The 24,496-nt window shown below is 38.6% G+C and overlaps 2 protein-coding genes across 7 annotated transcripts in view; both read right to left on the bottom strand.

Annotated features, from left to right (window-relative positions):
* LOC116738631 overlaps window positions 1–6,291 on the bottom strand; it is a 56,293-nt gene extending 50,002 nt beyond the window's left edge. Inside the window, exon 1 of the mRNA XM_032601368.1 lies at window positions 1,212–6,291. The gene's annotated coding sequence lies outside the window, so the exon portion shown is untranslated. The remainder of the gene's footprint in view (window positions 1–1,211) is intronic.
* A 103-nt stretch (window positions 6,292–6,394) lies between these two features.
* The window catches only part of Shmt1 (serine hydroxymethyltransferase 1 (soluble)), a 90,037-nt gene continuing 71,935 nt past the window's right edge, over window positions 6,395–24,496 (bottom strand). For all 6 annotated transcript variants that reach the window (XM_031932755.2, XM_031932763.2, XM_031932758.2 and 3 more), the window contains 2 exon segments: window positions 6,749–7,248; window positions 6,395–6,683 (listed from right to left, as the gene is read on the bottom strand). In XM_031932755.2, the coding sequence (XP_031788615.1) occupies window positions 6,517–6,683; window positions 6,749–7,248 (667 nt within the window). In that variant the 3' untranslated portion in view covers window positions 6,395–6,516.

The raw sequence follows: 24,496 nt of genomic DNA on the forward strand, positions 1-24,496 counted from the left end.
TGTGTGTGTGTGTAATACACCAAAATTTCAAGGCCATGCTTGAAGCATCCAAATTGATGATTCTCACGAAGGGATCTGGTGATCCAATAAATGGTTATATCGATTGCTTTTCGTTCATCTTATAGAGAAATTAGAATCCTACATGTTTTTTAGAAGTTGTCAAAAATGTGGTAATTGTTTAAGATTTGAAGAACATGTATCTTCTATACTATACGAAAATAAGATTGAAGAATTTATTTTTAGTATCTGGCAGTCAACAAATAAATGTACTTTAAAAAGAGAATGTCTATCGGTGGATGAGTTTACGTCTGAATTGTCTTTGAGTTTAAAAAAACTTATACCACATCATTTCTTCTTCTTTCTTCTAAAAGGGTTGATTAATAATTGCGGTATATAATACCTTAGGTTCCTCAATATTAATTTATTCAAAATTTAATTTGAATTCAGCAAATTTTATTGCATGAGTAACATTTTTTATCATTGGAATTTCAGCAATTGATTCAAAATAAATTTTATTTTTATAATCTTTTAATATTAGAAAAAGTGACAAAGTTAATGTATTATACATTCTATTCTCAAATTCAAATGCTATAGCAAAAACACCGCAATCATAATAATTAGTCTAATACTGCACTTGTTCAAAAGATATGCGTCAATTATCTTTATTTGAAAACAGCCTATCAATAAATTTTATGATCATCAAGACATTTTTTGTTAATACTATCAAAATTCGTAGTACATTGTCTTTGTACAACAAACAAATCCAATGTCCGTTTGAACTTAAACAAGAAAAAAGTATTTTAATATATTTTTTATGTCTATCAATAGGTTGAATATTAGACATCCTCTAAAAATGAACTGTAAATTGCATATCAAAAATCGAGTAAAATTTTAAAATGTTGTTGAATTCAAGTATATGGCTATCATTTAATTGACTTTTAGAATTAGAATAATTCTCCAGCGATCAAAAGAACGGCGGAAAATGCCTGTACGGGAAACTGCTTTTATTAGGAATGTTATTGTTTGTCACTGATATTAATTTATTACTGATCTCTCTATTTTCCAATTATTTCTCATTATGGTCTGATTATATTCTTTTTTGATATACGACATGTATGTAATTTTTCATATAATAATTGAGAGAGAGAGAGAGAGAGAGAGAGAGAGAGAGAGTATGGCTAGCTGATAATGAATATTATGTCGACACCTACCTTTTGTAGTCCTTGCCTCTGCTCTCCTGAATGCTCTGCTACCTGAGGTGTCTGAGATACGAATGAATTGTGTGACGAGACGAATGGCGGAACGAAGGTCTCAGATTGATTTCACTCATGATTTATCCCGTAATAAATCAATTTTATTCAAATAATCAAACAATTTCGCGTGATCTTCACTCTTTATGATACGCTGTTTTGTGAACGGAAAACCACCGCTTTACAGTGTTATTTAACTTTAGAATCCGAGATGCTGGGCCCTTTTATATCATGTAGTCGTTTAGATGTGTAGGTAAGGCGATGGCTTCTTTAGTGGAGAGGTCCAATCAGAAGGCTTACTGCCTCTGTGTTGTAATATTTGTGAGCTCGCTATCACACGTACGTAGGGTCTAATCCCTTTCCTAGGCCATTTCCCCGCTTGTGCATTTCTTATGTTTATTATTCTCGGAAATTCGGTTCTTGTTGCTGGCCAGCTTCTCCTCTTTCGGTTGTTGTTTGTCGTTCCGAGTAGTGCCGTGCCCTGCTTTGAGGTATGCGACTGCTTGTTTGCACAGCCGTGGAGTGCTGGTGGCTACTGCTTGATTCTTGTTTTATGTTGAAAAATATTCGCAGCTTATGCCGCTTTTATTTAAGTACGTATATATGACCGTTTGGTTTTCTGTAATCGGGCCACCTCTCTTCTTCGTTTGTTAGGCGGGCTTTGAAAGGCTTCTGGCTCGTGGCTGGTGCAGGGCGTTACGCCTTTCTATGTATGTGTAAATCGATGTGGTTTCCATGTTGGTGCGTATCTTATAGGTGTCTGTGTGTGTGTTTTTTGTGGCTTGAAGTGCTTGTTTTGTGATGTTGTGATTTGGGGATTCGCGCTCTTGTGTTAGTTTTTTGTTGTTCATTATTCAAATTGTTGGTCGTTAGTTTCGATAAAGTATCTCTTGATTTCGTCGTCTCTCGTCTTCTCGCGTTTCTGTATAATGTATTCGTAGTGTATTCTATTGAATTTAAGTGAGTCATCGTGCTCTCTGGCTCTATGCTGTTCGGTTTCTTTATTTATGCTATTGTCATCAGCTGCTCCCTCACTTACGCTGTAACTCAGAGTTTTGTTATTATTTTATACTGAAAGTAAAAATGCGAAATTTTTGAGTATTTCACAATACATAACAAAATTACGTCAATGATCTCGCCAGTGATAAACAACTATATGCATAAATAACTTTTTAAATAATATAAAAACTAGCAAAAAACGCTCGCTATATTCGAGAAAAAAATTCGTGAAAGTTTGGGCAAAATTTTGCGCTTCAGGCGCCATTTTCTAGCCGCCAGATTGAATTTCTGGATTCGGGACCAAACTGAATTTAAAGTACAACTCATTTATGCACTCATAATTGAAAAATAAAGTTCCGTCCTCAACGTTAACACAGCAAGAAATTGGATTTAAAAAAAAAGTATCGAAATTTTGCATTTTTTCTTTTAAACGTCGCCATATTGGATTTTTGAGTGAAAAATACGCAATTCTGATACCAGAAATGGAAAGTAGAGAAAAAAATACTTCAGAAAAAGTATGTTTGCTTTGAATATATTCGTAGAATATGTGATAGATTTACGGTTGAAAACAGAGTTACGATTTCTCTGTTTTGGACGTTAATGGGTTAATATACAGTATTTCTGTCTGCTAATGTACGAGGCGATTTTTGATACATAATTTAATATATAAGTTTTGGATGATACATTGTTCAAAAGTTTGCAGACCCCTCTGTTTTTTATTGTAGAATACGAACACTGCCGTCAATTTTTTTCACAGAAATTTACGCATCTGTACATGTGTTCCTAACCAACCTAACCATCAAAACAAGAGGCTATTTATTAGATAGGTCGCACGCGCAATATTCGAGACAACGATTTTTACATTTAAGCCCCTTACTTGAAAACCGCTCGAAGAAATCGTTTAAAATGATAGCATCAGGATGTGATGGAGTCATAAACAGGGGAATGCACGAGGTATAGTCTAAAATTCAGACAGCAGATCGTGCGGAAGAAGAGTTGATGGACAAGATTCAGAACGATCTGAAAGGTGGTAGTAGGTCCAGCCAAAAACATTCACAAGAGCGTTAAGAATGACATGAGGAAGGTCATGTCTTTCTGGAAACGGCTCATTAGCGCAAGAGAAGCGTCGAGCAAGACTAAGTCTAGCTTTGGACTGATGATGTCGAATAGCTCACGGACCTCGCTGACCTCAGAAGAAAAACGGGAAGTAGAAACGCCAAGGAAGAGGAAGGAACGGTTTTCTACACAGAACGAGACCAATAAGAAAAGAAAAGAAGAGGACAAGACGCCAAAGCATGGCCAGAGTGCGCCACTAGTGACGACTTCCAGCACTACTCAGTGCCCACCGCCCACAACAGGGACATGACCACCCTGGCAGAGGGTGAAAACAAGTAAGGAAAAGAAGAAAAAAGAAAAAGCAGACGATAAGATTAACAATGGTGTTGTAGATCAGAAAGGCACTAGAAAATCTAAGCCGCCAAGGGCAAGACCAACCCGACCGGAGGCTCTAATCATAAAAGCTACCGACGGGAAGTCCTACGCTGATATCTTGCGAAAGATGAAAGCAGACCCAAAACTGAAGATACTAGGGGATAGCGTAAATGGGATACGCAAGACGGCGGTTGGTGACCTACTTTTGGAACTCCAACGCACATCGGAAGGGAAGGCAACGGAACTTCGACAAGCGGTGCAAGAAGTGCTAGAAGAGGGTGTCACCATAAGAACCCTGAAAGATGTAGAGGTCTTTGAAGTAAAGGATCTTGATGTTTTAACCACTAAGGAGGACATCGTGGAAGCGCTACGGAGGGAGTTTCAAGATAGCGGCTCAAATGCAGTGAAGGAAACGGCAGTAAAGTCTGTGCGCAAGGCATATAGCGATACGTAGACGGTGGTCATTAAAATGACAGGAAAAATGGCTCAGCAGATGGTCGCAAAGCAGAAAATCAGGATAGGCTGGGTAGTATGCAGAATACGAGAGATAAAGCGGAATGCACGTCCACTTCGCTGCTATAAATGTCTAGGATTTGGACATATCGGCAAAAACGGCACAGTGATACAGGATCGAAGTAACCACTGTTACAAGCGTGGAGTCGAAGGACATAATGCAAGAGATTGTAAAAACAAACCGAGCTGCGTTCTCTGCCAAGAAAGAGGAGCAACAGAGAAAAGTTACTATGCCGCTGGTAGCTACACATGCTCAGTATACGGAGCGACAGTAGAGAAGTTGAAGAAACGAAGATAATGAAGATATTGCAGTTGAACTTGAATCACTGCGAGACAGCACAGGATTTACTTGAACAGTACGTTCATGAGACGGAGGTCGACGTAGCCATTATATGTGAACCATATAGGGCTCTGGACGAGACATCGTGGGAAACAGACGACACTGGCAGAGCAGCGATCTGGGCACGTGGGAACGTGGCATTCCAGGAAAAAATGTTGACCAGCGAGGAAGGATTTGTTCATGCAAAGATAGCAGGAATACACGTATACAGCTACAATGCTTCGCCTAACGCACCCATCGAACAGTTCAAGCGGCAGTTAGATCGACTCGTGAAGGATATTGCGGGAAGAAAGCCAGTAATTATCGCAGGCGATTTTAACGCATAAGCCGTAGAGTAGGGCAGTCCAAGGAATAATTAAAGAGGACAAGTACTGCTAGAAGCATCTTTCCTGGATTTGGTGTTAGTTAATCAGGGTAGCACTAACAGAAGAGGAGACGAAGGATCTATTGTAGACCTGACCTTTGTTAGTAGTTGCCTTATTGGCTCAATTGACATAGTGATCACCAGGCCATAATAATAGAGGTAAGAAAATCAGAGCAGAGATCCAGCGCGAGAATAAGGACCAACAGAGTCGGTTGGAAAACAAAGGATTATGATAAGGAGATGTTCCTACTGGCACTGTAAGAATTGCAACTCTCGGGGACGGCGAACATCAAGGCGGAACAGGTGATGGGTAATATCACACGAGCCTGTGACACGGTCATGCCGAGAAGAGTGCCCAATTGTAGACGACCACCAGTATACTGGTAAAACAAGGAGATTGCGAGTTCACGTAGTGTGTGCCACTGAACCAGAAGACGAGAACAACGGGCGAGGAAGAAATACTATAAAACTGGTATAAGCAAGAAAATAGTAGATGCCCGTGGACGAGAAATGAAGGACACTAAAAGGAGTCTTAAGAAGAAAATCTGCAAAAACAAATGACAGTGCCTTAAGGAACTGCAGGACAAGGTCCAACAAGACCCTTGGGGTCGCCCGTATAAAATTGTAATGAAGAAGAAGGAAGCTACGTGCCTTCACCAAAATGCCCGGAACTATTGCACCGGGTGGTCACCACACTGTTCCCCAGGCAACTGGAGGAACCAAGTGTCATCGAAAGAGGTGTGAATAAAGAGGCTATCCTACCGATCACGATTGTGGAATTGGTAGCCGCCTGCAGAAGGGTAGGAAACAACAAGGCCCCATGGCCGGATGGCATTCCAAATATTGCATTGCAGCATGCCATTCACACTCATCCAGAGGTCTTCGTAGACTTGTACAATACATGTCTAGAAGACGGAACATTTCCCACAAACTGGAAAAAACAGCGACTAGTACTTCTGCCAAAGCGAAAGAAACCACCCCAGGACTCCTCATCATACAGAACACTCATTTTAATTTAAACAAATTCAAACAAAAGATTGATTTTTGAAATGATACATATACACCTACAAACTAACAGCATTAATAAGAAGACACACAACAACTCAGCGACGTATACACACACCTAATACAACAATTAAAATGTAAACAAAACAAAAGCGATTGTCGTCAGAATTGTGACGTCAGTATAGAAATTGTCAACAAACTGCTGGATTTCCCTGTACATTAGATAAGCGCGTGAAAAGCGAACGAATTCGGGACTGAACAGCTGAGAGGGCAACATCTCTATCTCTTCTCCTCCCGCCCGTTTCCTGATGAGGGTGGCATGGTGCGCCGTTAAAATGCGTGGGAGCGGGGCCACCATTACCGCTGGCGTATGTGCCACATTACTCATTTCACGTACCCTCGCTGATTCATCCGCAGTATACATAAAGCATACGATGCTCGAGGTTTCGATGGCCAATTTATACCCCAACACCTAGTAAAGAGAGATAAAAGAAGAGGGAATTCGATTTATTTATTAAATGTGCACTATTTCATTAATTAACCAAGTGTTGAATACATTCCTTTATTAATTTATTGATTTTGCAGGTAGAAAATTTGTTTCATTCTTAAAAAATTCAATAATTTTCATGACCGGGTATAGGAAAACTTTGTGCAAACTTTTCCACTTCCGCTTTTAATGCGCTTATTTGTTTTCGAAAATGATCATCGTTCTCCAATGTACTTTTGAAGTCAACAAGCTTAGGTCCTGATTTAATAGTAATTTCTTTAGCTAATATCAAACCTAAAAATATAAAAAATATTGTATTAAAAACGTATATTTTGATTTTTTAGTAGATGTGAACATACCTTTATGAATAAATGCAGCAACTTGATCAATATCGTTTTCTTTCAAACCTCGAGTTGTCAATGCTGGAGTTCCAAGCCTGATTCCACTTGGATTAAAGGCACTTCTATCACCAGGGACTGTATTCTTATTACATGCTATTGAAATTTCCTCTAATATTTTTTCAGCCTTTGACCCTGTTAAACTCACAGGTCGCAAATCAACCAAGAGCATGTGTACATCTGTACCACCTGTACTAATTTTATAACCGAATTCCTGTAATTGACTACACAGTCTTTTTGCATTAGCAATCACTTGTTTTTGATAAGTTACAAACTCTGGCCTGGTAACTTGTTTCATTGATGTAGCTATACCAGCTATAGCATGATTATGTGGACCACCCTGTAGTCCCGGAAATACTGCTTGATTAATCTTGTTTTCCAGATCGTACATTATTTTTTCTCCATTTTTTGCAATATTTTTTATACCTTTACGGAAAAAAATCACTCCGGCACGAGGGCCTCTGCAAAAAAAAAAACTTTTAACGCATAAAATGGTAAGACATTGATAATATTTTTATAATTTTGAGTAAATAGATAAAAGGCATTTTTGCTTTCTCCTAGAAAAAGTTTTGTAATAGGAATAGAAGGTGTTAAGTATTGTGGGTGTTCCCAAAGCAGTTTATTTGTACGACAAAGAAAATAGGATATTTTTCATTTTATTCCCCGTAAGTAAGTTTCGGTATAAAAATAATAAAGAGCGTGCGTAAATTCGTAGGTAAGTAATGAGACTAAGTATGAATTTCAATGAATTTTATTGAACAAGTCGTTATAGCTTGGAAACCCGACAGAGAATGACTCGTCGCCGGTGCAAGAGCCTTTTACAATGGTTCGTAATTTGTTTGTTTAATCTTCCTTTATTGTTCCTTGTGCATGTTCCGTTGTACATGTAAACAACCGAAAGGATAAACATCCTATTGTGGCAGGTTTCGAGAGGCTGTGATCAATATCGCAAGTGGAACGCGATCAATAAATGACAGCTGCTACGGGTTATATAACTAGCTGGAGCCAAATAGAGGTGTATAAGAAAGGTGAGAGTTTTAAATAATATAAAAATAAATTAATTTAATAACACCATAAAGCGGAACCAATCAATGCAAAATATTTAAGGTAAAACTCTACTATTTTTCTCATTTTTACGTTTTGCAGTATGTATAACAAAAGTTGGGAGGCTTGATTATAGTGATATAATAAGGTAAAATAAGGTTTAGCGATTTTTATACATAAATATTCAAGTTACGACAAGTGTTAATATTAAAATTTGAGATGTTTAAAAAATTTTCTACCGCAAAGGATTTTGACTCAATGAATACAAAAGATGTTCACATACTTTATACCCAATAGAAGTTATTCAAACAGCGTAACGAGGAACAACGCCCCTCGCCATGCCTATAATCGAGGTCGAATAGAGATAAAGAAATAGAGCGGCACGCGGCGTTGGTTCAGCGGTAGCACAGGCGCCTTGAAAGCTTTCGCTCTCCTTGACTTGGTCTTAGTTAATCAGGGATGTTCTTACACATTTCAAAGAGGAGACGCAGGGTTCATCATAGATCTTACGTTTGTCAGCAGCTGCCTGATTGGTTCAGTTAGATCGTGGACGGTGAGCGATCATTACACAAATAGTGACCACCAAGCGATAATAATGTAGATAAGAATATCAAAGCAGAGATCCAACGGGAGGGCAACGATAAAAAGAGTTGATTATGATAAGGAGACATTTCTGCTGGCTCGAGAAGCAATACAGCTATTTGGTTCTGCGAATGATAAGGTCGAGCAGGTAATAGAAAATATTACCCGAGCCTGCGACGCAACGATGCCAAGGAGGGCTCCCAACAATAGACGACCGCCAGTATACTGGTGGGATAAAGAAATTGACGCGATCCGCAGCGAATGTCATCGAACCAGAAAACGGGAACAGCGGGCTCAGAAGAAATGCTACAAAACTGATCGTAGTAGAGAAATAGTAGACGCCCAAAATAAAGAAATGAAGGATGCTAAACGTATACTCAAGAAAAAAATTCGAGAACATAAACGACGATGCCTTAAAGAGTTACAGGACGAGGTTAAGCTGGATCCCTGGGGGCGACCGTACCAAGTAGTAATGAAGAAGATGAAGGGAGGTTATATTCCCCCTCTTAAGAGCCCGGAATTGCTGGATCGTATTGTGACCACACTGTTTCCCTTCAACTGGAAGTAACAGCTATCCCTGAAGCAGAGGCAAATGACGAAATCATTCAAATAATCACCACAGAGGAATTGCTAACTGCATGCAAAAGAATTGGAAACAACAAGTTTCCAAGCCTGGATGGCATACCCAATATTGCATTTAAACAAGCTATACAGGCACGCCCCGATGTCTTTGTGGACTTGTACAATTCATGTCTCGAAGAAGGAACGTTTCCTAAGAACTGGAAGAAGCAACGCCTGGTGCTACTACCAAAAGGAGATAAGCCACCTGGAGAAGCTGCCTCATACAGACCACTCTGCATGCTGGACACCCTGGGCAAGATTTTAGAGCGTATAATCGGCGTTAGAATGGACCAAGTCATTAAAAAACCAGGCGGACTAGCGGAATGTCAATACGGTTTTAGGAAAAAACGCTCCACTCTCGACGCCGCAAGCTTAGTAGTCGACACCGCTAGAACTGCAAAAGAAGGAAAAAGATGGAAAAGAGGATCCAAGAAGTACTGTACTATTTATTACACCGGATGTTAAAAATGCGTTTAACTCAGCCAGCTGGGGCAAGATACACGAGGTACTACGGAAAAAGAGGTACCCACATATATGAGAAGGATTATGTCTGACTACCTGAAAGACAGAACCCTTTTGTATGACACAGAGAGCGGCACGAAAACCTATCAAGTAACCGGAGGGGTCCCGCAAGGGTCAGTGCTCGGCCCAATATTTTGGAACATCGTGTACGATGGCATACTTAGGCTAGAGCTACCCGAAGATGCAACAGTTGTAGGGTTTGCAGTTGTAGGGATAGAAGATATGACCAAAGCCATTTGGGCAATTTATTTTCACAAGGCCTCAACAGATAATAATACACAGAAAATTTTTTGCCGAAAAGCAGTTGCAGAAGGAAAAAAAGACATGTACAAGCACCCTCCTTTAATCTCAGTGGCAATTTTAGACAAAATAAAAAGTGTGTTTAAAAAATTATCCGAACCAATTAAAAGAAATTTGAAGAAAAGGTTAGGAGGAAAGACCCAAAATGCCAACGAGTCTTTTAATAATTTACTTTGCAATATTGCTCTCAAGGGTGACTTTGTTGGAATTGATACTTTGGAAATGGCAGCAAATCTTGCATGTATAACATTTTTATGTGGTTGAAAAGGATTATTGCTGCTTATGTCAAAATTGGAAATAAAACCAGGAAAAAAATGCTTTATCAACAGCAGTAATAAAAGACCAAGTAAAAATAGCAGAAGCTGAGCAACGCATGGAAGCCAATGCTAAGGAAGCAAGAAGTATGAGAAGACAGCTGCGCATTCATGTGGATCATGCGTATGTTAATAAAGGATTCTAGATAAAAAATCTTAAATAATAGTGTTCAAATATTAATTTTTATTGTTGTAGATAGAGCAAGAGAAACAAAAACCTTTATTTTCTACTATAACCTAAAATGCTTGTTTTTAACTATCTTTTATATGTGCAGTTACCGCAGGATTCTGATTGACTGGCGCTATGGATTTAACTCCACCAAGTTTTATTTTGTTTGTTAGACATTGTAACGTGGCAGTTCGACTGCACGTTACAAGTGGATAATTTGCGCCGCGCAATAGAGAGGCGACGACAACCTCGCAACGTGGCAGGTCGAGTCGCGAGTAGGCGCACAGAAGGGGGAGTAGTTCGCGTGGGGAGCGTGCGCAGCGCTGGCCCCGCGGCCACGTGTTGCCGCGTCGGGAGAGCTCGGCCTCTTTCGCTCCGCAACGCTGCTACCGATAGGACGCCTGCGCTGCTCATCGAGGCTTTCGATTGTCCCGGTACCCGCGCGCCATTGCAGCTCGCCTTTGCTCTCGTTATCGTAGCAAGTAAGTAATAGTGTACTTAGCGTGCGAATAAACTAGTGCGGCTGTGCCTCGGATGAACGCGTCGCGACACGGTTAGTGCGACGCAATGCACTTTGACGGTCGTGGCAAGGGCGGCGAGTCGAGTGCCGTGAGGTCTCGTCGTCTGTTGCGAATTTTGTAAGCTCTCGTTTTTCCTCGCTATCGTTCCTTTCACGCTATCGTTACCCTCCGCTCAAGCTACCGTTTGTCTTTTCCATGCTCTCGCTCTCGCACAATTCCCCGCTATCGTTACCCATGTATTGTGCATATTTCCTCGCTATCGCTCTCCCCTAGATTGTACCTCCCCGCTATCGTTTCCTCACCCCCCCTATCCCTATCAACTACCGATTACTGCGTGTTACCGAGCTACCGTTAGTAAGTAAGTTAGCATTTAGGTTAAATTAGCTAATAGTAGAATTTCCGTTAAGTAGCCGTCAGAATGCACGAGTGTGCGCGGAGAGGACGGACAAGTGTTGTGTGTCGTCGCGCGATCGTGTCGAGGTCGTCACCTCGTGAGGTGGTTTTCGGGGGGTTATTATAGAGTATGGGTTTTTTCACGACGCGGTATATGGAAAAATAAGCGTCTGATGGGCCGGGGAAATCGCATAACTCGCGAGAATACGCCGCGACGGACGCGCTGGTCGTCGGGTCCGGTAGACGATCAGAGAGGCGAGGCGGGTATTCGCCCGCACCGACAAGTCGGCGGACGGCGCGCTGACGAGCGTGGCGGTGGCGTCGATTGTTCGGTGGGCGCGGGTGATCTCCCCGGAAGGAGGTTAGAATTATTAAAATCGTTGCGGGACCGCGTGTAGAAGTTCGCTCTTACTCACGATGACCTCGATCGGCGGCGTGACGTGCCGCATAGTAGTTTAGTTAGTTCAGCGTAGTGCCTCTGGACTGTAGAGGCCGCAGGTTTTCGGCAGGTTGCCGTGGTTGTTAAGAGAGAAAATGAAGAATAAATACGACATATCATATCCGCAGCAAGCCTTAATGAGTTTTATGACCCACAACCCTGTTCGATACTCCACCCCTTCCTTAGAGCTAGCCGAGCTCATCTCCCACGCCGTCGGGTCCCAACACACGGTGGCGCTCACACGGAAAGGGGATCGCGGGATCCCTGGCATCTCGATGCCTGGCGCCCTGGGCCGAGGCGGCCCGCCACCGTGTATGCATTGGAGCGTGACGGCGCGCGAACATAGATTTAAGAACGCTGGGCTGCGCTAGCAGACCCCAGTGTTTCAACATATAGTTTTGCCATAAATGTGAGGATTCAAAAATAACAGTCCCAGTAAAAAGTTACAGCTTCTTGAAGTCAACATTTTTAATAAAATCTAGCTAAGCTGAAAGAGAAGCTGTAACTATTTACCGGGGATGTTACTTTCAAATCTCCACATTCATGGCAAAACCATATGTCTAACCAACAAAATAAGACTTGGTCGAGTTCAATCCGTAGTCCTAGTCAATAAGAATCCTGCGGTAGGTGAAAAAAAACATATTTTCTTGCAACATTGTTTCTAGTTATATATAATGAATAATAAAAATTCCGCAAAAGAAAATTTTGCTTTTTTTATATAAAATAACACAAGGAGCATCCGTAGTTTAGTTGTTTAAGGCGCACGCCTCAGCCGTCCGAAACACGTTCGCTCACGGGGTCTTGGGTTCGATTCCCGGTGAAGTCACTCGGATTTTTTCTGAGTTACTTTTAACGGGAAAAAGTACCCAAGACTCCGGCTCTTTTAAGGCAGGTTTTTCCCCGGAATTTGCCTCACAGGCGTAAGCCTGGGCGAATGCGAAACAGTAGTAGAAACCGAAGGTAAGGTAGGAATTAAAGTAGCCAACTCAATGCATTAGGTAGGGAGCGCCAGCCTTACCGGTGTAAAGATGGTCTAATACGGGACCTTTTCCGGGGAAAGCTACACTGAGAGACGGATCCGATGCCCTCTCGGGGGCAGAGAGTCCTGGCTTAACCAGCAAGGTGTGTGTCTGAAGAAATGGTCCTCACCGAAGAAGTCTCCTAGGGTGGAAAAAATGTAGGTATAGGATATAGTGTGGCAATAAAGAGATATGATTGGGCATATTATTCCACACAGAGGTGGTGGCCCCCGGCAGCTGGGCCGAAAGGCTGCGCAGGTAATGGAGACATAAAAAAAAAATAAATAAATAACAGAATTTACAAATTATTTACAGTTTGACACCGTAAATAACTTGTTTCAGAGAAAAATATGTCAGCAAAATTTTATATTTTTAAGGTGGTTCAGTCCCCTTAAGGATATGCGTATTTAATGTTAATCAAGGTACCATGGTTATTTTATTTATTAATTCATACAAATTCTTCACTTGACCGATCGCGTAAGTTTATTTGGACCGCTGATCAACTTGCAAACCTCTTCTATATCCTGCTGCGTTTCTTTCTTCTACATAGAAATCCTACTGCCTACTCCTACTCAGACTTGCTCTTGATGTCCATTTGGCTTGCTTTCCACATTTTTTGGTGCTTTATCAAAAGATGTCATTTTGGAACACAAATGTCAAAAAATCCTCAGGGCATCTTTAGATCATCGAAAAACACTCGTGAATACTTTTCGATCGTCAAAAAGCACTCGGTTCATTTTTTGATTGTCGAGAAATACTCGCGAGGACTTTTCGATCGTCCAGTATAACCCTCGGAGGTTATACTTAACTACAACAAACCCCCCTTAACTAAAAAACAGTTTATGAAAGTTACTCCATGTTTTCAACGACATTTGGCAATAAACAGTAAAATTCAAGTATGCAAACTGTTTTTTGCCATTAATGTCGAAATAAATTGTATAAACAAATTAATTCCGCAATTTCGTACATAAATTAGTATTATTCGACCCAAAAAACAGTTTCAAATAGTTACTTGGTGATTTGAAAGACATTCGGTAAAATGGAGAACGAAATAAATAAAATCGAATTTATTGGTGTTGTCACTCCCGTGAGCGACTATCGTGTAAAAGGGAAGTGACAGAGAGTTATAAGGATTACAAAAATGAGCGAAGCTGAATTTAAATAGTTTATTTCTGTTCAGATGTAAAACTGTTAGCTACGTCATATAAACAGGCACGTGGTGAACAGCTTCGTGTCCTGAACAGAACTGGGCTGCCGCTGCAGCCACCCTTGCCGAGCCGGTGCTCAACCCGATCGTCGCCGATCGTTCTAAAAACACACGCATCTCACTCTGTACTTTCACGCATACAATAGCTCCACTATGCTAGAAAAACTCGGGAAAAACCCCGACGCTACGTCGAAGTTGTCGCCGCGCTGATCCGTACCGCCATAAAACAATCAAATGCCGCTCGAACCCAAACACCGCACGCCACCCGCCCAACTCAGCCGATTTACTTACCTCCAAAGAAATCGTAAAATCGGCTCTAGAACTCGCCTCTACAGAGCGAGCCCTTTTCTCTGGCGTACATGCAAGCAACTCACTCAGAATTCACTCCGCTGTTGACAAAAATACAACGCGTTCTCTGTTCCTCTCTGTCCATCGAGTACATTTTTGAACATTTCGCATCATTAAACTACGCACGCGAGCGTTGCCGATCAATTATCACACTCACACACACACACACACGCTGCTTTGTACAAAATACATACACGTACGCCGCTATCAAGCATACCTGTTTCGCAGATACGACGCATTTACGGCCCTCTAAGCACAAGAGCGACACTTTATCTCTCTTGTCTTAGTGCTACATGGTCAGTGTAGCATCTCCTGCTAATAAGTCATTTCAATGACTAAGGGAGAGAAAGCGGCACTCACTCGATAACTATAGAATCGAGTGAGCCGTGAGCCTACACTGTGGCTTCTGTAGATCCACAGTGCGATGCACCTATCCGCGAAATTCTGCATGTCGGGAACAATTGGTATTTTGCAAAATTTTGATGTCCTATTTAAAAAATTGGCCTCGACAGTGTTTTTTAGTTTTTCATAGGGAGCATTTAAAAATCATGACGATTGGGCTTATGGTCGATCCACTAGTAATTTTTGAACATCAATTTTTGATTTCAGGCCACTGTGTGTCTTTTCGCAATGGTCGATCCTATTTGCTGCGAGAGATTATAATTGGGTGGGCCTATCATTGGTATAATAGTGCTACGATTTCTGTTCCCACGTCGAATCCCGCGTTGACTGATAGAAGTGACTTTTAGGATGCGTTTTCCCTGCCGTCATCGCCATCTGGGTTGCCCTGAGGAACAGGATACTAATGCCTGGCTTGGGCATAGCAATTTCTGTGCTTATTGTCCCCAGCCTATGTCGCCTGAGACCCGTCGATCGATATTGACTGGCCAGCTTCCGAGGAGTCAGCTAATTGTTATCTGATTCTTCAGTGGTGAAGTACTCATTAAATGTACTTATAGTGCTTTAATTTCTTGTGATTTATATTTGGTTAATATACATGTGATTTTCTTGGAAATTTCAATGATTATTAATTTAAAAGACCTACTTCTGATCCCGTCAATATCCAACTTCTGATAAAATTTGATACCGCGTAGAATTTTATTTCTTAATATATATTTTTATTAGTTTATTCTTTACTTGTTGTATTTTATTGGTTGAATCTTGCGGCGTCCGGAGGTCGCTAAATGTTCTATTGAATGTTCTCTTTATTATGTTGTCTTATGCGGCGTCTGAGAGTCGCTTTATGTTCGAGTTTTCCTTACTTGTTAGATATTATTTAATTTAAGATAATTATTCCCTTAATAAGTATTGAATATAATTATTATTATTTAATTTAGAGTATTTATAACTTTTCTCTGTTACAATGCCGCTACCCTAAGCGGGTCTTGGGCGTTGTCGTCCAGATCGGACGGGTGGGTGCCTATCACCACTACACAGCGCGTCCTCAGGTTGCGGATAGAGGAACACCCCTGAGAAAGAGGTTAACTGCGAATAAATTGAATAAGCAATCGCGGACAGCCGATAGGAACTAGCGTGGGTGTCATGAGCCCACACTGTCGAACGCATTCATCTAGAAACACTACGCAAGCACCACAACAAAAAACACTTCACATTATCTCTTATCTCTTAATATATCTCTTTCATCACACATTACAAAAATGGACAAAAATCCTGCTGCCGAGGAGGATGCGAAAGCGATGACAACTGCCCCGAAAGGGGATGTGTAGAATGATTCGTCACCTGGTCTTACGCGGTAACGATGCCAGCGAAGGCGCGCTACCTTGCAGGGGGGCGTTAGGTTGCGAGAATGAAACCGTAGTGTGTCTGACGACGAGTTGACACTATCCTCGTCAAAGTCGGAAAACTCTCATACTTAGTTCTAGAGAGGTATGGGGGTTATCACCTCTAGATCGGTGGACTCACCTGCGATCGGAACAGGATGCAAAGCGCGCGGGTTTAACATACTATCATGGCTCAAAAAAATCAAAACCAAACCAAAAGGGACTTAAGAGTCGGAACTTGGAATGTTCGCAGTCTATACAGAGCAGGCGCGTTTAAAGAACTCATAAAGGAAGCTGATAGGTACAATCTAGATTTGGTAGCAATACAGGAATCGCGATGGCCAGATGGCGGAGTATAGCATCGGGTAACTTCACGTACCTGTATGGGGCCGGGAGCGGGGGATCCCTAGACACCGGATTGCTCGTAAGCAAAAGTATCATACATTCGGTTAAAAGTTTCAAATCTGTCAATGATAGGCTCTCGTACATCATCATCGAAGGTGAATGGTATAGATATGTATTTATTAATGTACACTGTCCTACGGAGGACAAAGAAGAAGAAGCTAAGGATCTCTATTATGAGACTTTAGAGCAGGTAATCGATAAGTTCGCGTCTTACGACACAAGAATAGTATTAGGCGATTTCAATGCTAAAATAGGTAGGAAGGAAATGTTTAGGCCTACTATAGGGAAGAAAAGCCTGTACGAAGCCAGTAATGATAACGGAATTAGGGTCATAAATTTCGCGGCAGCAAAAGATCTTATAATCAAAACTACGTGTTTTAAGCACAAGTACATACACAAAACAACGACATCGCCGGACGGGACCACACAAAACCAAATTGATCATTTTCTCATTGAAAAAAGACGTCATACTAACGTTCTCGACGTGAGGGCTTATAGAGGGGCAGATAGCGACTCGGACCACTTCCTAGTAGTAGCCGAATTAAGAGCTAGATTAGTAGCGAATCAAAATAGTAAAAGAGGCCACGAACAAAGTACTGGGTAAAAAGAAAAAGTCAAAGAGCAAACCATGGTTTGACGAAGAGTGCAAACTCTGGTTTGAAAGGCGCAAAAAGGCTAAATTAGATAGCTTACACAATAGAAGCGATAGGACCGTAGAAGAGTATTCTAACGTAAGGAAACAGGCGGGCGCGATCTACAGAAATAAGAAGCGGGAGTATCAAAAGAATCTTATTAGAAGAATAGAAACTAACAGTAAGAAAAATAACCCCCGCGAAATGTACAGAGGGATTAACGCCATCAGAAAGGGTTTTAGGAGTAGAGCGCAATTGATGAAGGACGAAAACGGAGACCTCGTAACAAATGACAACGAATTACTGTCGTTGTGGAAAAACTATTTCGATAAATTATTAAACGTGCACGAAAATAGCGAAGAATTAGGGGACGAAATTCACATTGCCGAACTCCACATGGAGGAACCGAGCTACCAAGAAGTAGAGGCTACGATTAGAAAACTAAAAAAACAACTAAAAAGCAGCGGGAAATGACTCTATACCAGCTGAGTCACTCAAGTATGGGTGCGTCGAGCTTACTTTTAAAATCTATAAACTAGTATGTGCCATCTGTAAAAATGAAACAATACCAGAAAATTGGAAGGAATCTATCATTATACCGATTTTTAAAAAGGGGGATAAGACAGACTGCAACAACTATAGGGGGTATCTCACTTTTAGTAACGTGCTACAAAGTTCTGTTAAACGGAATATAAGCTAGACTCACGCCATTCGCGCAACAGATCGACGAGCGATCAAATGTTTACCATAAGACAGTTGTTAGAGAAAAAGTGGGAATTTTGCGAAACCATACACCAACTACTTATAGATTTTAAAAAAGCCTACGATTCTATTAAGCGAAGCAAAATGTATCAAATTCTAGTACTTCTCGGTGTACCAAAAAAACTCGTGAGATTGATTCAAATATGTCTGAACGGAAGCACGTGAAAGGTCCGAGTAGGCGGTAATGTATCAGAACCCTTCACGATACGCGATGGTTTAAAACAAGGGGTTGGGCTCTCTACGGTGCTGTTCAACTTAACGTTGGAGTACGTCGTTAGAAAAATGCAGGTTAGCCAGCTGGGCGCAACGCTTAATGGAACAACGTAGATACTAGGCTATGCAGATGATTTGGATATACTGGGGGATTGTAGGGAAACGGTAGCAAGAAACGCGGAAATCCTCATAAAAGCGGCGGAGTATACAGCGTTAGAACTTAGTGAATCAAAAACAAAGTATTTCCATTTATATTATGTACTGTCAATTACTTTCAATCCTACATATTAACGATTGCAAATACTATACTCTTTAACTCAATCCTACATTAGTATACTATTTATCAATATAATCCCACTTCAAAACAAAATATTTATTTAGTTTTATATTTATATACAAGCACAAATAACTTTTCTATTTATCGCAAAATAACATTAAACATGCCTCACCCTGGTCGCCCACGAATCATTCGTTCAGAAGAAGAAGAAGAACTATATCAACAAAATAGACGGGAAAGATTAGCTGAAAACCAAAGGCGTAGACGACAAGCTGCACGTAATGCTGTTTTCGATGAACCAAGAAATCAACCTGTACTTCAAGATCATTTAAGTTCCATGAATATTTTATGCTCGCACTGTAACGCAAAACATTTTGTTGTAGAGAAAGTCACAAATAAAGGATTTTCTTTTCAAGACTGCTGTAGTCATGGAGCAGTTAATTTAGAGCCTATACCTATTTTTCCTAAAGATCTGTTTGATTTATTTAATGGATATCACGCTAAATCTAATGATTTCTTTCGTTAGTCCTACTCAATTAGAGTTATTTCATTTACGACTGTTGTTATTGCATGTTAAAGTTGCTACAAGTTTTGATTCCTTCAAAACTGTTGATGGCATTGCACGCCCTACATTTACAGCAGCACGTTTAGCTATGGGCCTAATAGAAGACGATGAAGAATGGATTAGAGCTATGGAAGAAACAACTGTGTGGATTATGCCTGTGCAACTTCCACGATTGTTAGTTCGTATTTTGATTCATTGCCAACCCATTAAATCAGAAGAATTATGGGATAAATTCAAAAATGCTATGTCAGAGGATTTTTCGCAAACGAATGAATTAACTGTTAGTCATCAGAAAGCTTATGCACACATTAATAATTTATTAAATATGGAAGGTAAAACTTTAAGTGATTTTCCTACGATAGATCAAACAGTCGAAATAAATATAATATGTGATGAAACTGATGGTGCAACTGTGTCACAAATGGCAGAAATTGGTCAATAGCAGTATGCAAAATGAAATAATGAACAAAGGGAAATTTTAGATACAGTTCGCCATGCAGTTGATGTTAATGACCAAGATAGAAATAATTGCATATACAACATTTGCATTTACACTACTCTATACAATTTATTATCATCTAAAAATATTAAAGTACGTACTATGGCATTTACTGGTATCGCTGCATCATTGCTTCCATACGGAAAAACAGTTCACAAAACGTTTGGCTTGACAGTTCCTATGTATCATGATTCATCATCAAGTATTAAGGCGCAATCTAAAGGCCTTTTTTTAAAAAATCCTAATGTATTCATCTGGGATGAAGCTCTAATGGCTCTAAGATATGCTTTAGAAATTGCGAATCGAACATTGCAACACATAATGAACAATAATTTACCATTTAGAGGAAAAATTTTTATACTGGGAGGAGATTTTCGACCACTTCTTCCAATTAAGATTAGAGGAACTAGATGTGAAACTTTGAATCTTTGTATTAAATACAGCGAATTATGGAAACATTTTACGAAGTTTACTCTTGCCACAAATATGAGAGTAAGGCCAAACAAAATAAAATTTGCCAAATATTTATTAGAAGTTGGTAATGGGACAATAAATGATATGCATGACAATATTGATCTTCCTGAACATTGTATTCTTGATGGAAGTAATAACGTTGCTTATTATTCATTCGGTAAATTAATTGAGGAAAAACGATTTGAAGATACGAGTAAATGTGCTATTCTATCAGCTCGAAATGTTGATGTTGATAAAATCAATAAACAAGTTAAAAATTTATTAACGACTGGACATATATACACGGGTATAGATAGTACTGACAATTGTAATAATGGTGATTTAGATGAAATACTTTTACCAGAATATTTAAACTCTTTGAATCCATCCAGTCTACCTCCTTATACAGGGTGACCCAATTTAAACGGGCACCGCTCATAACTCGTCAGGGACAGCCACAATCGAAAAAATGGTAGAGACTAAAGTTGTAGGATATCGAAGGGGCAACCCGATGGTGACCTTGGATTTGACCTTGAACGCGTTTTTCAAGGTCATTTGAAGGTCAACTTTGGATTTTTAAATAGGAACCCCATTCTTTTATTGCGGGAATGGAAAGAGCGGTAAATTTTACGTTCAGAATGGTATGTTCGGTTGCGGCACTGAAGGTCATCTCAATGTCTTGCAGCCAGAATGAAACCCCGCCTACGTAATTCCTCTAGCAACGCCAAATCAAAAAAAAGTGGTAGAGACCAAAGTTGTTGTATAGGGGGGGGGGGGGGAATTGTGACCTCGAATTTGAGCCAGTCCTACAAGGTCATTTCAAGGTCAAATTATTTTTTTTCAAACAGCACCCACTTTTTCGACTCCGGATCCTGAAAGCGTGTAAAATGTTGCACTTTAAACGAAGTAGTAAATTTAAAATAGAAGAAAAGATTTTCATCATTTAGCGTACCATCTTTGAGGTCCTCGCCTCTCTCGCTGTTCAATTCTCTGGATCGTACTTCGAGATGGATGATGATTTCTGTTTGGGAAACGCCTCCGATATAATTGTGCTGCTGCATTATAATTTCTTCGACACTCCCAAAATCAATAAAATATCAACAATTTCGCTTCGACTATAGTCCGGCATATTTACTTAGATTATAAATATTACAAAAATAAAAAAAATGACTCAAATCACATATTTTCAATTATTAAATTAGTATTTGAAGTCGATAAATATCTAAAATTCTACTGCATTACTAGAACTTAGACTGTTTTCTGCAAAAAATAATAAATAAAAAACTACTTAAACAATTATTTAATTGCAAATAGTAATTATTAATTTTTTATTATAAAATAATTTATTGATTAGGAAGCTTTTATGAAATGATAATAAATAAATATTTTGTAATTCCAAAAGTGTTAAAAGTAAATTTTAATAGATAACTTATAAAATAGTTAAAATTGTATTTTAGTAAAAGATTTATTTTAACTTATTAAATTTTATGAAGTGAAATCAAACTTATACATACATTTAAAATATGGGTAATTAATCGGAATATTTAGCTCTTAAACAATATTTTCTAGAATAATCGCTATGACTTGAAATTATATCAAACATTTTTTAATTTTAAGTAAATTGATTCTTCAAGAAATACCTTCATTACGTATTGCAGAACTTTTTTTATACAAGACATTAATACAAAAATTTTAATAGAAAATGTATATTCGTATTATTTTTAATATTAAATGAAATGATGTAAAAAGTACAATCTTCATTTGTTAACAATAATAAATATTCTGTTACGTTAGATAAAAATTTTTTTACATTAACATAACTTTAGATGCAATATTTTATATTAATATGTATGTTATTAATTAATTATTATCGTGTTAAATACAATATTTTACAGCTTACATATTGTACAAGTTTAAATAATGAACATACATTTTTTAGTGTTGTTGGTTGTTTATTATTACTTATCTAATAGAAAAGTGCAAAAAATGTAAGTACCTACCAATTTCTGCTGCAAAAATATTTCTAATAGAATTAAAATATTTATACAGTGGAATTATCACTAAATAATTATATTAACTGTTGCCAGTAATTGTATGTATAATCTGTGTGACGACATGGTATGTATTACAAACTTTATAATTCTGCTTATACATATGTATTTTCAACATGCGTGTTTACATGTATGTGTGTATAGCATATGTATACAAACATACGTATGTATGTATATCTATGTATACTTAAAACAATAATAATTTATGAATAAATTAAATGGAAAAACAACAACGTTATTTAAAAAAACATAATGCAATTTATTTCTGATTCAAATAATAAATGTGTGTAAAATAAATATAAAAACTTTTTTACTTTATACTTCGATGTTTTACTTTTTCTTTTTCTGTATCGATGGCTTTTTATTGTAAAATTCTATTCATATTTTGGCATTACGGTTTATCAATTTATGATTTTTTAAAAATAAAACATTTAATATTTTTTTTACGTTTTTATCAAACTTTGACGTTTTTCTACAATACTTCGATGTTTTACTTAATCTTTTTCTGTATCGATGATTGGCATTTTAATAAAAATTTTCGTTAATATTTTTGGCGGAAGGCCGAGTGTGAGACTCTTTCGACAATTTTCGGAGGCTATTTTTATTTTTGCAAATCGAAAGTTCGGGCGGCAGGTACGGCGCGGGGCCGGGGCGCCTGCTTGAAAATCATTCGTGAGTTAAGCGTCGTAGGGGAAGGTTCGACGGAGTCGCGGTGGCAAGACTGAGTGCGGGACTTATTTTAAAAGGCTTATTTCGGGAGCCATTTTTATTTTTCGCACATCAGGAGTTCGGGTAGGTAGGTGGCGACCACCTAGAAGAGTCATTCGCAAGTTAACCGTCGGAAGGGATCATTCGGGGAATAGCGAGACTTATGTTTGGACGCTAGCGAGGGCTCATTTGCGTCTTGGCCGCTGGACAGAGAACATCTAAGAAGGGATTTCATCTCGGATACAAAGTAAAAGTAAAGTTTGAAAAAAAATAATTTGACCTTGAAATGACCTTGTAGGACTGGCTCAAATTCGAGGTCACAATTCTCCCCCCCCCCCCCTATACAACAACTTTGGTCTCTACCACTTTTTTTTAATTTGGCGTTGCTAGAGGAATTACGTAGGCGGGGTTTCATTCTGGCTGCAGGACATTGAGATGACCTTCAGTGCCGCAACCGAACATACCATTCTGAACGTAAAATTTACCGCTCTTTCCATTCCCGCAATAAAAGAATGGGGTTCCTATTTAAAAATCCAAAGTTGACCTTCAAATGACCTTGAAAAACGCGTTCAAAGTCAAATCCAAGGTCACCATCGGGTTGTCCCCTTCGATATCCTACAACTTTGGTCTCTACCATTTTTTCGATTGTGGCTGTCCCTGACGAGTTATGAGCGGTGCCCGTTTAAATTGGGTCACCCTGTATATTAATCTTAAGAAAACATTGTATTGTAATGCTTATTAGAAATATCAGTATCAATGAAGGTTTGTGCAATGGCACAAGATTGAGAATAATAGATTTTTCTAATCATTTATTGAAATGTACAATTTTAACTGGTGACAAAGCTGGACGTATCGTTTTTATAAACCGAATTACATTGTACTGTGAAAATGAATATCCTTTTACTTTTAAAAGAAGACAATTTCCTATCAAATTAGCTTTTGCAATGACTATCAATAAATCACAAGGGCAAACATTTAATAATATTATTATAGATCTACGAACAGATGTTTTTAATCATGGACAGCTCTATGTAGCCATGTCTAGAGTTACATCTTGGGATTCCCTTAAAATATATCTTGGAAATCAAAGACGAGGTAAACAAGTGAAAAATTATGTGTACAAAGAATTATATTTATAGATTGCTTAATTTAAAATTGATTTTGATATGATTGATTGATAAAATTATGTTCTTCATCATTTGACAAATTTTACTTAAAGCTGTTAGAATTTGTGTGTGTATATATATATATATATATATATATATATATATATATATATATGTGTGTGTGTGTGTGTGTATGTATATTGCATATAATTATATTATTTATAAATGGTGAAATTATTAATTCTTTTTTTACGAAGAATGTCATTATGAAATTGATTTAACTAAACGAATCCTTCATTTTATTTTATTGGTTAATATTAATATTATTTTTATTTTTTTAATTATAAATTATTCATGCATTGAATACTCCAAATAATAATGTTTTTTTCATAAGATTCATATTTTTTATTCTAAGTGTAAAATCATAACGCGCGCGTTTAAATCCTAGTTTACTATATTTATTATATATTACTTCTAATCATTTCAGTTAATTCTGGTTGTTGGTTTTGTTGGCTGCCTTAGATATCAAGAACCTAACCTAACAGATGTGATAACAATCCTAAGCTTGACGAGACTTATTCGAAAAAAATAAAATCAAACTCAATACCAAAAACTAATTCAAGTGAAGTACAAAATGTTTATATACGTGTTTATATATGTGTTTATAACAACAATTATTACTGTTCATGCTTCAAGGATACGTGAAAAGTTTTGTTGACATATTAATAATGCAAAGTATTCAAGTATTGTTTATGCTCGACTTAGGAACGTACATACA

The sequence above is a fragment of the Nasonia vitripennis genome (assembly GCF_009193385.2).
Source record: "Nasonia vitripennis strain AsymCx chromosome 1 unlocalized genomic scaffold, Nvit_psr_1.1 chr1_random0008, whole genome shotgun sequence".
Lineage (NCBI taxonomy): Eukaryota > Metazoa > Arthropoda > Insecta > Hymenoptera > Pteromalidae > Nasonia > Nasonia vitripennis.